The sequence below is a fragment of the Hyalella azteca genome, unplaced genomic scaffold (genome assembly GCF_000764305.2).
Source record: "Hyalella azteca isolate HAZT.00-mixed unplaced genomic scaffold, Hazt_2.0.2 contig1821, whole genome shotgun sequence".
NCBI classification, from domain to species: domain Eukaryota; kingdom Metazoa; phylum Arthropoda; class Malacostraca; order Amphipoda; family Hyalellidae; genus Hyalella; species Hyalella azteca.
In genome coordinates, this window is record NW_025932119.1 from 76,038 (window position 1) to 90,315 (window position 14,278).

Sequence of the window (14,278 nt, forward strand, 5' to 3'; positions counted from 1 at the left end):
AAGAAGTCTCACCAATGTTGGTCTAGTGCTGGGGACTGGCCTCACCAATATTGGTCTAGTGCTGGGGACTGGCCTCACCAATATTGGTCTGGTGCTGGGGACTGGCCTCACCAATATTGGTCTGGTGCTGGGGACTGGCCTCACCAATGTTGGTCTGGTGCTGGGGACTGGCCTCACCAATGTTGGTCTGGTGNCTGTCTATTGGGCTGCTGTTGCTGAGAGAATGAACTGTTGTTGCAGTTAATCGAGTTGTTTTGGGATGTGATCATATTGCCCGAGTTTCGATTCGAGTTTTGAGAATCAGAGTCATTAATAATATACTCTGATTCCATTACCTCCATGTCCCTGTTGTTCGAATACGTCAGAACTCGACCACCACACGTCTCGACGTTCGAGTTTATGATGCTTTTGCTTGCAACTCGCGCCACAGGAGAGCCGTTATTGCTGCTGTGGATGATGATGTTGCCAAGACGAGCGTGACCGTTGATGATGCGTTGGTTAGAGTTGCCCTGGTGGTTGTGGTGGAGGTAGCGTGGAGAAGGCCCGTCGTTGTAGAGGACCTGCGTCTGCTGGCGAGACGACGACGTCATCTCCATGCGCTCCTCGACGAGGGCGATGTCCCTCGTCGCCTGTAGAGCCTCGTCCTCAAATTTGACCTGGTCATCGTCCTGCTGGTACTCGGTCCTGCCACCATGCAATGAAATCATGAGATGAAAAACGTATACAAAATCATAACGAGAATATAAATACAATCATAATAAGAGAATGAAATCAATCCAGCAGTTGAAGCAAAAGTATACCTAGATAATGATTTTTAAGAATTAACAGATTAACGTGCTACATGAGAACAGTAATCCTTTCAAAGCATAAACAAATTAATGATATTAATCGCCATCAATCAGAAGTAAATAGAGTAATGTTTACTATTGAGTGAAAATAAATTCTCCAACAATAAACCTAACAAACTCATGAACTAGTGACTTTTAAATAAATACCCTACAGCGGATGAAATGTGTATACAATATTACAATTCTATCAATTTAAAATGCGCTGTAATTATCTTCAGAATTGCATTGAGTCAGGCAGTCCCACGGCCTCAGTAAACTGCCCAGTAAAGTTTTGAAATAAGGCACGAGGCCCAGCAACCTACTAAAACGTCCATCAAAGTCTTACAATAAAATAAGGCCCGAGGCCCAGCAACTCACTAACACGTCCATCAAAGTCTTACAATAAAATAAGGCCCGAGGCCCAGCAACTCACTAACACGTCCATCAAAGTCCTACAATAAGTCACGAGGCCGAGCAACTTACTAAAACGTCCATTAAAGTCTTACAATAAGGCACGAGGCCCAGCAACTCACTAACACGTCCATCAAAGTCCTACAATAAGGCACGAGGCCCAGCAACTCACTAACACGTCCATCAAAGTCCTACAATAAGTCACGAGGCCGAGCAACATACTTGAGGTCGTCGTCCATGAGGTCGGCGTACTCAGGATGGGTCTTGAGGTACAGGCTCTTGACCTCTCGCAGGAAGTCGTAGAGCTTCTTGCCGCGCACCTGCAGCGTGTACACCTCCTCGCCCATGTCTTCTGCTCAGAGTCACGTTTATACAATAACATCCAAATACTGATAATTATGATAGAAATTAGTAGATCTTGATACAGTAGGTGCTGATATCTATAATGATACCAAACTCAATGATCAAAAATCATCAAAAAAATATAACTCAGTACTTACTGCAGTGAGTGACAGAGAGCGCATTTTCTCGTCGACGAAAACTTGAGGTCACGAACGGACGGACAGGCGGACGGACAGACAGACAGACAGACATGGCGAGCACAATAGTGCATTTTTTCCATAAATGAGAAAATGCGCTAAAAAGGGCCAGCTCAGCGTCATAATTATGATAGAAATTAATAGATCTTGAAATCGGTGCTGATTTATCATGGCACAAAGTTCAATGAAAATAATGATCGAGAATAAGCCAACTCAGCGTCACGCGCATACACTATCAAATGAACTACAATCAGAAAAAGTTTTGGGTAAAATTCTCCGAGTAGTCACACACTTTTTTACCCACAGCACGGGCTTGGAGCGGATGTACCACTTACACCACCTGTAGCTGGGCCACAGTTAATTTTATTCAGAGATTAATAAGCCTGTTCAAGTTCATTCTTGTACAATATGAATAGAATAGGTACCTATAATGATGCTAGTGATAAAAAGTACCATCAGTGATGACGTTCTAACGCTAAACTGTACAGCCACAAGCAACAAGATAGGGATTTATTTAACGAGGATTTATTCAACATCACAACTCGACCCTGGCCAGCCATAACGAGAGTTGCGTTGTGGAAGGCTGGGCGGTGGTAACACATCTGCAGAAACAAACTACATTAGACGAAGCATGGAAAGTTCACACGGCAGCAACACATCTTCAAAACAAATGTACAATACATGAATAAAAATTGAATAAGTTTGCATAGTGGCAACACATATTCACAAAATGTAATTTGTTAAATTTTCAGGCATTATTTCTGCCACAAGAAATCATCATTAGCACAACAACAACAAAACAAATTAATAGCTCCCAATTGAGTTTCTGGAAATATATTCCAGAAGCCCATTAGTCAGAGAAGTTTAGGCTGTCAGTCACACCTCACCAACAAGGCTGCCAGTCACACGTCACCAGCCTTCAGAGTCAGAGTTACAGCTGCCAGTCATATGTCACCAACCTTCAGAGTCAGAGTTAAGGCTGCCAGTCACACGTCACCAGCCTTCAGAGTCAGAGTTACAGCTGCCAGTCATATGTCACCAACCTTCAGAGTCAGAGTTAAGGCTGTCAGTCACACGTCACCAGCCTTCAGAGTCAAGAGTTAAGGCTGTCAGTCACACCTCACCAACCTTCAGAGTCAGAGTTAAGGCCGCTGTAGGAGGACTGGTGGTGAGGTGCATGGTGCTGGTGGTTGGGAGCGTGGTGCTGCTGGACGGGTGGTACGCTGCGCTCCACCAACACAAAGTGCCCTGCCGATGGTGGAGTCCCATGGTATGGAGACGTGCTCTGTACCTATCAGTTATCACAATTGATGAGATGAATCAAAACATGATACAGATATTGCAACATACGTCTTAATAATGTAATCTTTTATAATAATTGATATATATAATATACATGATAGCATGTACTTATTTCATTTTTTCACAAGTTAATTACTAGTAATATTGACATAAAATTATGAATATATATAATATATGAGACATGGATAGCATGTACCTATTCCATTTTTTCACAATTTAGTTAGTAATATTGACACAAAACTCAAATGCTGCAGGAGATAAAAAATGAGGTTCTAGTTGTGGCAGATAGAAAACTGGACATTTGTCTGTCTTAGAATGCATGTAAAACAACAACAAGAGCAGGTAGTGCAATAAAGAAAACGAGGCTTCACACTTGAAAATAATAGGTACGTAGTTGGTAACTCCATCTTCAAATTATTCAAAGCTTTTCAAGCTAAACCACAAATCACATACCTACAAGAAATTGGCTGCTACATGTTCATAAAGGAGATCTGACATGTCAGGCCTCAGTGTGATCATAGAATAGAGAATTTGACAGAAAAGCACTAGCTAGGGAAGAGCAGTGACAACAATGATTGGCTAATGATGAGTGCTTGGAAAAGCCCTTGCCAACAATCATCAATCTTTGGATCAGAGATTTAAATTTCAGCAGCCAGGTAGCTTGAGGTGGATATTTTCAGGTGTTTAACTATTTGTTGTTCAGGTTTTTCTTGAAGTATTTGAAAATGTACCTTTCAGTAACAAACCAATAGATTTCTCTTCCTGGCAGCTGCATTCTGTTGTCAGAGTGGGCCAAAAATATTGAGGTGTTCCAAAGTGTACATTCAGTACTAAGTATTTAAGAACTTGCATGATTATACTATATCTGCAACCAAAATGTGTGCTAACTTGGCATAAAACATGTAGAAGTGCTTTAGAAATTCTGAGGTGCTGCAGGCAGAACTCACAGATGTGATGACGGTGTCATCCTGTGAAGGACTATGATGCTCATTGCTGCTGCTCACGCTGCTCACCACCGTCTCTCTCTGCAACATCCAATCATGGCTCAAGTTCCATCTCCATAGACATCAATACAAACAAAACCTACTGAAGAAAATGTAGGGAAAAATGATTAAATATTTTGTGATAATGGGGAAAAAAATTCCTTGATTTATCAACCTCCTACTAATGAAAACTATAGAAGGCAACATGATTATGAGAACTAGTAGAATAATTTCTTTGAATTTACGTATCAATTTTCAATTCAATGAATGGATTATAAAAGTTTGGAAACAACTATGAAAAATTGGAAGGTGAAAAAAATTAAACGCTGAGACTAAGAGAGAATAAGCAAGCAACTGAAGTATATTAATATAAACAGCATTGCGAACTAGCTACCAAAATAAGTTTGAGTTAGAAATAAATAATTCAATAAAGATAAATAAGGACGTTCAAAGAGAAGAATTAAACTTATTCAATTGAGACTTGAATGATAGCTCTTTCCATAACAGCTTGCCTTCAAACAACCCAGCCTTAGTGTCTTAATATTCATTGTTACAAATCAAGCAAGGGATATACGTACCTATATATATATATATCCCTTTGCAACAGTAAACTTGCATTGCAATTATTTAATAATATAAATATTAATTAATTTTAATAATTTAAACATTACTATTGGATGCTAGCAGGCAGACTATTCTCTTAGAAGATGAAATTCTACTTGGCAAATTTGCCATCTAAAATAGGCAACAAAATATAATTTTTTGAGATCAATCCTTGCAGTCTCAAGATATATTTACCAGTTAATCTTTCCTTAGTAAAGGCTACGAATTTGTTTGAAGCATTTCTACTGAAATCTATGGACACAGTTTGACATCCAGGAGATGCCAGCATCTTTTCTACTGAAAATAGTAGTGTCAAACTTCAATAGCAAGACTTCAAAGGCTCAAATTTGATGTGAAAAGCTTTCATTTGAAATATATTTATTAGTATAAGTTGGCAGTATTTGTTCCTTTAAGAATGTTTCATTGAAGACCAGAGAATTTGCTTTATTTACAATTTTTGTTAATATATTTTCAACATATTGAACAATATTATTTGTTTGCACTGGTAAATCAAATATCAGGGTACCCATGAACATAATTTCATTGACAAGGTTTCAAATGTATCAATCATTCATCATAAAGTTACAAGACACATTGAGTAAAGAAATTTGGATCGCCATATGTATAAAAATCATGTAAATAAGATATTACTCAGAAATCAGAATTTGGTTAGAAATAATTGAGGAATCACAAAAATATGAACATGTTCAAGAATTAAAGTGGGAAAAATTACTGTGAAAACAGTCTTGAGGTTCTGACAAATCCAGTAATTTGAAGGTTGGGGGCTGGTGTCCCATCCTTAGTTATGAGGGCTCAGCTATTGCAAGCCAGTTGGTTGCAGGGATTGCAGGATGATGCTGGTGCATTCTTCAAGCACCATACCAGTGATGTCTTCTTGTGGGCTTCCAACAGGTGGTTCCGTGGTCCACCAGACTGCTGGTACATTCTTCAAGCACCGTACCAGTGATAAGTCTTCTTGTGGGCTTCCATTAGGTGGTTCCTTGGTCTCCCAGACTGCTGGTGTATTCTTCAAGCACCATATATACTAGTGATGGTCTCATTGTGGGCTTCCATTTGGTTCCTTGGTCCCCCACACTGGAGTTGGCACGCAAGATGTCTGCTTAATGTCTTAGTTGTGAGCACAAAGTAGTCCAAATTATGGAGAAGTTTACAAATTTCTCTATTACAGGAAAATTTATAAAGTACATTTTTCTCTTGGGGTTGGAAAACTCCTTTTTTTTGCAAGGGTAAGGGTTCATTACAAGATTCAGTATTTATAACTGCCAATCATTTGATACTTGTAGTAATGGTTGTGATGTTTATGTTAGTCTCTGGTTTGTTGTTGTGTCTGTTTTGGTTCAATCAAGATTTTGTGTTTCTGTGTCGATTAAGTTTGTGTTCAATGGGTAAACCCTTTTTGACTAAGATTCTTTTGCAATTTCTCAACTCCATATTCAAGTCATTTTCAGATGAACAGGTTATGAGGGCTGGTTGGATGAGGGCATGTAGTGTGCTTCTTTTGTGGTACTTTGGGCATTTGCTGGTGGAATTCAGGACTCTCCCAACATCTGTTGTTTTTAGCGCATTTTCTCGTTTATGGAAAAAAAGGCACTATTGTGCTTGTGATGTCCATTTGTCCATCTTTTGTCGATTTTAAGAATACTTCGAAACGTGTTGTGATTTAGATTATACCGTAAAATGGGGTAACTTAGACCACTTTTTTTCTTATAAATGATGCCTTTTTTTACTAGCTAAATTAAACTTGAATTGAAACGTGCAAAATACAGGTCTATACTCTAGCTTCACTCACCATAAATTGCTGGCTCCTGCCTCTCATAGTCTTTATGTANTATTTGCAGAAGAGGGTTGGAATAAACACTGAAATGACAGGCAATGATTGCTCTAACATATTCTTCTGTCAAATTAAATTCAGTGCAATCAGAATGTCATGGGCTGGTCCTTTCTTACCCCATGAAGGCTGTGATCCTGTCTTATCCCATTTGACTATATTCAAACAAAAGGCAAAGTATGATTCATCAGAGTTAGTAAGTAAATCAAAATTCATTTCAAATGCCATTTGTAGATTCTTCAGTTCAAATGACAAGGAAGATATCATCAACATATCTGCAGTACAATTTGAGCTTGATCTGTTCATCTGAAACTACTAGATTTTCAATTCTGCACATAAAGGACTAGGCAAAAGTAGGACCAAGAGGGCTGCCCATGGCTACTACCAACCAGTGCCAACAAAAAATATTGTTTGATATTTGAAAAAATTTATAACAAAATTGCCAATAAAACAAATTCTCTGGTCATAAATACATATACATGCCCATGAGTAATTTATTACCCCAGTAACTTCCAAAGTTATTGTTACACATATAGATACCTATACATACAAATTCTCTGGTCACCAATGAACAAATTTTCTTGTCTTCAATGAAAACTGCTTATATATAACCCTATGTATAGAAGCTTTTATATATATTATATATAAATTGAAGTTTATGCAAAAATATTGATTCCACTGTGTCACATGTTCAATTAAAAAATATTAGCAGACTTATAAAGAGAAGGACCAGTTTCATCAAATCTTCTAATACATTATAAATGTTATGAGTGAATGCTCATTTACAATTGTTACAAAATTTTGCTCTGAATTGGTTAGGAAGAGAGATAGGTACACTGGAATTTGCATGCAAGAAAGATTTCATGTGCTGCATATAACATGTTAGAGTCAAGAGCTGAATCTGCATTACGAAAATCTACATCAAAATACATATTCCTTAGTGTTGTACTGAAGTACCTGCTCATAGCATAGAAGCTTAATTTTACAAGCTATTTACAGGTGAAAGGGTATTACTTTAGATTAAGTGCATCCAAAAAAAAAAGGTTGTTTTTTTATTATATGTTTTTTGGGGTGTAGATTAAGAATCTAAAATCTGTTTTTGATGGTCAGCATCGGAAATTTTTGACGGAACCTATTCTAACTGGACCTAACCTGCGAGGTTTTTGTTGATTGGCTAGGTTTTTTTCTATGTTTGGAGTCCATCCGGCGGCCGGAAAAACCTAGCCAATAGGTTTTTTCTATGTTTGGAGTCCGTCCAGCGCCGGAAAAACCTAGCCAATCAACAAAACCTCGCAGGTTATGTCCAGTTAGAATAGGTTCCATCAAAAATTTCTGATACTGACCATCAAAAACTTATTTTAGATTCTTAATCTACACCCCAAAAAACATATTATAAAAAAAACAACCTTTTTTTGTATGCACTTAATCTAAAGTATTACCGGTGAGAGATTAATTGTTATGTACCCAAACATCATGATGTTCAAGTATAATTTTTGTCCATTAAACCCACTCTGTGGTCAGTCTGGAAAATAAGGCGGAAGCCACCCATGAATGAGAGTTACAAAAAAAAAAAATGCCCATGCTTGAGATAAATTTTACCCATTTTTTGAATAATGTATGTTGTATCATTTCTTTCAGGACAAAAAATAAGAAAAAAATGGCACATTTTTATCCAAAATTTATCCACAAAAAATTGTCTAAAAAATTTCCTTAAATAAAATTTAAAATTTCTTCAAAAAATTGCCTACAAAATTCCCTTAAATATCAAATTATGTCCATGATGCTAATTTTTACACGTCCCAAATTTTGGACCAGCCTATTCAGATTGGCAATGGATTGTGATCATCATGGATTAGAGATGAATAAAAATCAAAAAATAAAATGGAATGAAAAAAGAAACGTCTGTCATCTGAGCAGATGGAACATCTGAAAAACTGAAATTTCCATCTGCCATCATAATCTGCATGATCCAGAAAAAGCATTTGATTTGACTATATGGACTTTGATATTTATAACATTTTTTGCTTTTGCTTGCTATTTGCAAATAGGTACTTAGCCATAGGCTTATAGCCATTTTGTCCTAAAATTAACCTATCATATTAAATGAATCATTATGAATGATTACCTATAGCCTAATTATTTCTAGTAATGTTTTATTAAATCTTCATAGTCTAAGTTCATATTTATTGGAAAGTTCAGGAATTAAGAGATAGACTACCTACCTACCTAATTTAAACTTATTCAACAGGTAATGACTTAAAGTTAATGTAGCAGCACAGAATAATATTTCATTTAATGGCATTTTCTATCAAATTCATCAATGTCTTGCTGAACACATAAACTCAAAATAATGTGTAAATAATAATTAGGTATACCTATAAGAATTTGTAAACACTTAAACAAACAATTCCAAAAAGAGAACATATTTACGATTTTCCCACAACGACCGTACCTGATCTTCATCGACTTCCACTTTGATGAAATTTACATCAGAGTAATGGATTTTTTGACGCGTTGCAACGGTTTCCGAGCTGTCAGCATCAATTTCAATTCGTGCTACCGAGTTGTTTGTAGGAGACGAGTCGATGTCAGACTTCACTTCTTCCATTTTCATGTTGGAGTCGTACTTGATTCTTTTAGAAGAAGTATTTGAATGAGGATGGCCGTAGGCTCCGGCCGACGTTTTGCCTTTGCATGAATTTGAAGAAGTTCCGTTTCTGGAGACATTACCGCCATTAGGGTACACGTCGCCGTCATCGCTGTAAGGTAATTTAGGACGGTTTCGTTGACGTTTTTGTTTCTCCATCGCAGGCAACAAAAACACTTAAATATGATAAAAGCTGGCAAATCTTCACACGTTATTCTACCAATTCAATAGCCGGTGAAAAGTTAAACGTCAACATCTCATCAAAAAGGATGTGCGTGAATTCATGGCGCTACTTTTCACAATATATCATGACGAACAATCTTGTACCACACAACCAACACGTTTCGACGCGCACCAATACCACGTAAAACGGCTCTCTGCATGTTGAGGCCGAATACCAAATTGAAATAAATACCATTAAAAGTACGCAATTCTATATCGCTTTGACTGCTTTGATTTCATATTTTTGAAATTTAACACAAAGTTTGAATCTTACTCAACAACAAATTCACAATTTGTATATATAAGTTTGAAACACACGCAGTCATTTTTCTTTAAAAAAAATATCACGCATTAGGTTTTACCCTAAAATGATGAAATTATTCAGTCAATTGCTGCCGATAGTGCATGTACGATTAGTAAAACGCTAGCTATATAAGAGCAGGAGCCTAAATACATATTTTGGTACTATGAAATAATTTTTCATTCTAGTCAAAAAGTTAATCGCGAAATGTGCGTTAAATTGGTTCATTTCATTGCAATTCATACCCGATACATCATGTAGAAATTTCAGGATTTTCAGCGCAGCTTATTTTATGATGATACTGAATTTTAATAAACAAAAGTATTCAAGGAATATATGTAAAACTGGTACTGTGTATTACTAGGTTAATAAAGGTATTTCGTTCGTAAAGATCGGGTGAGTGTGATTTTAGGGCAAAACGCCGAGAGTTGCAGTAGGCGTATTATAGATTTGTAAAAAATAAAGTTTTTAGCGATCAAACATCATTGAATAAATTCTAAAACTAATTTCGATCAAAAAATAAATTACATTTTACATTATTTTCTTTAGGGGAAGATCGTTCCTAAATTTTATTCAAGCAGATAGTAAACCAGATGTGGCACACTGGAGGCCATTTGGCACAGGCTTTAGCCTCGCTTGAAAGTTGTGACATCATGCGCGTGTTGGAACCAGACTCTCACATGTTCCTCGTACTTAGCTCCCTGACGAGCGTCAAGAAAACTAGCGCCAGTAATTAATCAACATCAGTGTGTTAATACTGAAGCATACTGGAAACAAAATTAAAAAATTCAAAAATATTTCAAAAAACTTTAAAACTTGTGATCAAAGTATTGAAAAATATTTGAAATAAATTAACAAGCATAAGTAACAAGCTGACAACTGCCGGTCGATATTATAAAACATTTCAAAATATATATATTCGAATCAAATTTAAAACGTATGATGGAAAAAATGTAAGAAATAATCTGTGAGATGAAATAATAGAGTTTCTTTTAGAAATTTCTAGATAGCAAGATTAATTCAAGGGTTTGTTTTACAAATAATTCCAGGCAATAAGTCCAGCAGCTATCTCAATCAATCGATGTCTGTCCGTCCGTCCGTCAGTGACCTCAAGTTTTCGTCGACGAGAAAATGCGCTCTCTGTCACTCACTGCAGTGAGTACTGAGTTATATTTTTGTACATTACTGGTCACACTAAAACTTGGTGACTGTGAAGAGGCTGTGGAGGGTAACTGTGTGGCCACGACTCACGATAATCAGTAACACTTTGGGCCAAACTGAGTTTGGGGCTGTTGGTGGAAACGGCGTGGCCACGACTCACCAACACTTGGGGGCTGTGGAGGGTAACTATGTGGCCACGACTCACGATAATCAGTAACACTTTGGGCCAAACTGAGTTTGGGGCTGTTGGTGGAAACGGCGTGGCCACGACTCACCAACACTTTGGGGGCTGTGGAGGGTAACTGCATTGCCACGATTCACGGTACTCACCAACTGGTGGCTGTTGATGGTAACTGCAAGTGGAATGACAGGTTCCAGTCTCCCTGTGCCGCTGCTACCCCCGCGTGCTGCTGGCGCTCTACAAACGCTGCCGCCCGCTGGCCGTTGTCGTGCGTCTGGCAGCCACAGGGGCTCAGTAGCGGCGCCCCGCATGCGTTGTTCTCACGGAATTTTTCAGTCACCATTTCCACACGATATCACTGGCCCAACAATAGCGGCTACGAACTATCACAATATATTAGTAATCTTAAATAAATAATTTTGAACAAATTTCTGGGGAACAGCAAAAACAAATTACGAGTAATAAGTATGTAAGGCATGCTCACAGCAACCCATCAGAAACAAATGGATTTAATATTTAATTTTTAACAAGATGTAATATTTAATACAGTTAAGGAGATGAACAAAATTGCTGGCCATCATTACCCGCGTATCGTAATTAATATACCTACTCAATTACGCGCATGTATTACGTAACGGTATAACTTGGTATGCCATTATGCTACATATGTAAGTATATAAGGACATTCCACACCCTTACTTCACCCACTTTCATGCGCATAGGAATATCATACGCAGATGCGGCGTTTTCTATCTCATAAGTCTACATAATTAGATAACACTTATAATTTAAGAAAATCGGTCAGAAATCAGAGGCTTTAGAGCACTTGGTGCACAAAATAAAAGCTCAGAAATCACTGTCCGTTAGCAGCATCATACGAGTATATCACTTCCACTTTCCTCTCAGGTTATGTTAGATCCCGTAACGCAATCTATCGAACCAATCAGCTTTCTTATGAGATAAACATGAATTATGTGAAATTAAAATACCAATACTGATTTTTTTTGTCGCAATAGCTGAGCCACACGTGGTGTACAGTCAAGCCATGGCTGTTAAGTCAATGGTCACTGAGAGCGAAGCTGGTCTCTGACCAGTCCAGGTCACGACGCGAGCCATCAACACCTGGGCACCATGACTACCACGATACAGTACGAATATTCATCATCAGTTCAACATTGATTATCGATAATATAACTATCGAAAAATGATATGTATATTATATTGATGCTAACAAAACTTAATCGTATACCTAATTAATTGAAAAATATTGAAACATGGAAGATTATTAGCTCAAATCGAGATTTTTCGGCTGATAGACTATACGAATAAATAAATTACTTCATAAATTATTTAAATTATTAATTATTGAAATTAATAATAAATTATAATTTATAAATTATTCACATAATTTATAAATTATGCAGATTTGCATTGTGCGACTAAATGGCATAATAAAAATTTAAGGGCATTTTGCCTTCCATTAAAGCAAGGTATGGCGTTTTTTAAGGCCTTTTGAAATGGCGTTACGCCTTTTGTAATGACGCTTTTTTACGCAGTTCCCTTGCGTTGAACATGCTTCCGCGTTTCACGCACCGTAAATTTATCCTATATGTAGTTTGAAGCATGTTAATAGTATTTTGAAGTATGGAATCAAGACTTCATGACAATATCGTGCTGCCGAAAGTTAATTCTGCATCAAATTTTAGGAATATTATACGTGTTGCTTAACTACTATATTTCAAGTATAAACACTGCAGTACGAATTTGCATTTATGATGCAATATTTATAAATTATGAAGATATTTATATAATTAGAATTTCATCATTATTTACTAGTTTTAATTATTTAATTTAATCGTTAATGTCGTTCATCGTTGGACTTACAGCGCCAGGACGCGGTATAAAAATGACAAGCATGGCATGTTTCCGTCTGTTTATATAATATTTATATACTTAAATACATATTCTTTAAATTATTTTAATAGATGGGCTGACTAGAGCGGTTTAGAGAACAGACAAGCCTGAATATGGAAGATCTGAACTCGATCTTCTCGATTTTTTCGAGAGAAAATTTTCCTCAATTAATTAGAATATCTTGCAATAGTCCCTGGAGTCTGACCCACATGAGGTAAATGGATGGAAGTTACTCATTAATTTAAGCAGACACGAGTTTAAGAGAGCAATCAAGACCCACTTATTTCTCCATATACTTGTGATTCCAATTAATGAATACTCCTGCATGGCCGCAGGCCGTACTGTACTAAAATAACGCAGTAATGGATATGAGATAATTCTGAACTACTCTTACTAGTCGTATAGTATCTTTGGCATTGAAGAATAGGCCTGAATAGGCCTGTCGCCGATGAAGAAAAATTGTCGTGAAGAAAAATTCTGTGGTTGAGTTTCAGGCACCTTCGTTGAATGTTTGTGCAGGCATTGATCAGCTAATTATTTATCGACAATATTAAAACTCTATGCATAATGTGAATCAATGAATAGTTTTTAGACGTGAATGATCAATTAACTATAACATGGTCTTAAAGCTCTGTTTTCGATCTCACGAAACTTTGTTTATTTGACGAAAAATTCCGCAGAGACGACTTTTGTCGACAGCTGTCATATCTGCGAAGTCGTTCATCGCAGTCTCTGTCGACTGCTGTCGTCTCTGTGGAGTCGGCAGCAGTCTCTGTCCACTGCTGTCGCCTATCCAGAAAAGTCAAGTTTGATCATGATAAAAGAGAAATTTATTTCTCCGCATACAATGGCAGCTGTCAGAGCTAGAAGAGAACATCCTGTTTGAAAAGAATTAAGGCTCAGCATCAGATTTTGATGCAGTGCTGTATGCTACAAACATTTAGCTGTATGACTCATCTTGCCGTCGTGTTGAAATAACGCAAATGATAAATGATGGCACGCCTATTTTTGACCAGCCTGAGATGATATATGATCCACGTTGTCTAGTTGGTGTAAAAAGAAACTTTATTAAGATATGTATTTCTGCATTCAAGTGCAGAATTCAAATTTCAGCGTTGACGCTTTTCTGCATGCGTTATGCAGTTATGCTCCAATTTTAATTCATACCGTTACGAGTGAATTACGTTAATTAATATTCAATGCAATATATAAAAATTCAAATTCATGAATTTGAACTTTTTTCTCAAAATCTAATTGTCTAATCTAGTATTCTTAAATTAGCAGGTTATTTGTTATAATTACTTCTCTTGCGAAATTTCTTCCTCTCGAAGCCTGTGC

General features: G+C 37.0%; 1 protein-coding gene across 1 annotated transcript; it reads right to left on the bottom strand.

Annotated features, from left to right (window-relative positions):
• Window positions 1–173: 173 nt before the first annotated feature.
• Window positions 174–9,505, bottom strand: LOC125179040. Its single transcript, XM_047884116.1, has 6 exons — window positions 8,967–9,505; window positions 4,027–4,104; window positions 2,906–3,068; window positions 2,320–2,379; window positions 1,461–1,590; window positions 174–684 (listed from the first exon to the last, which is right to left on the bottom strand). Exons 1-6 carry the CDS (start codon window positions 9,318–9,320, stop codon window positions 174–176), a joined length of 1,296 nt encoding a protein of 431 aa, XP_047740072.1. The 5' UTR covers window positions 9,321–9,505.
• Between the last annotated feature and the right edge of the window lie 4,773 nt (window positions 9,506–14,278).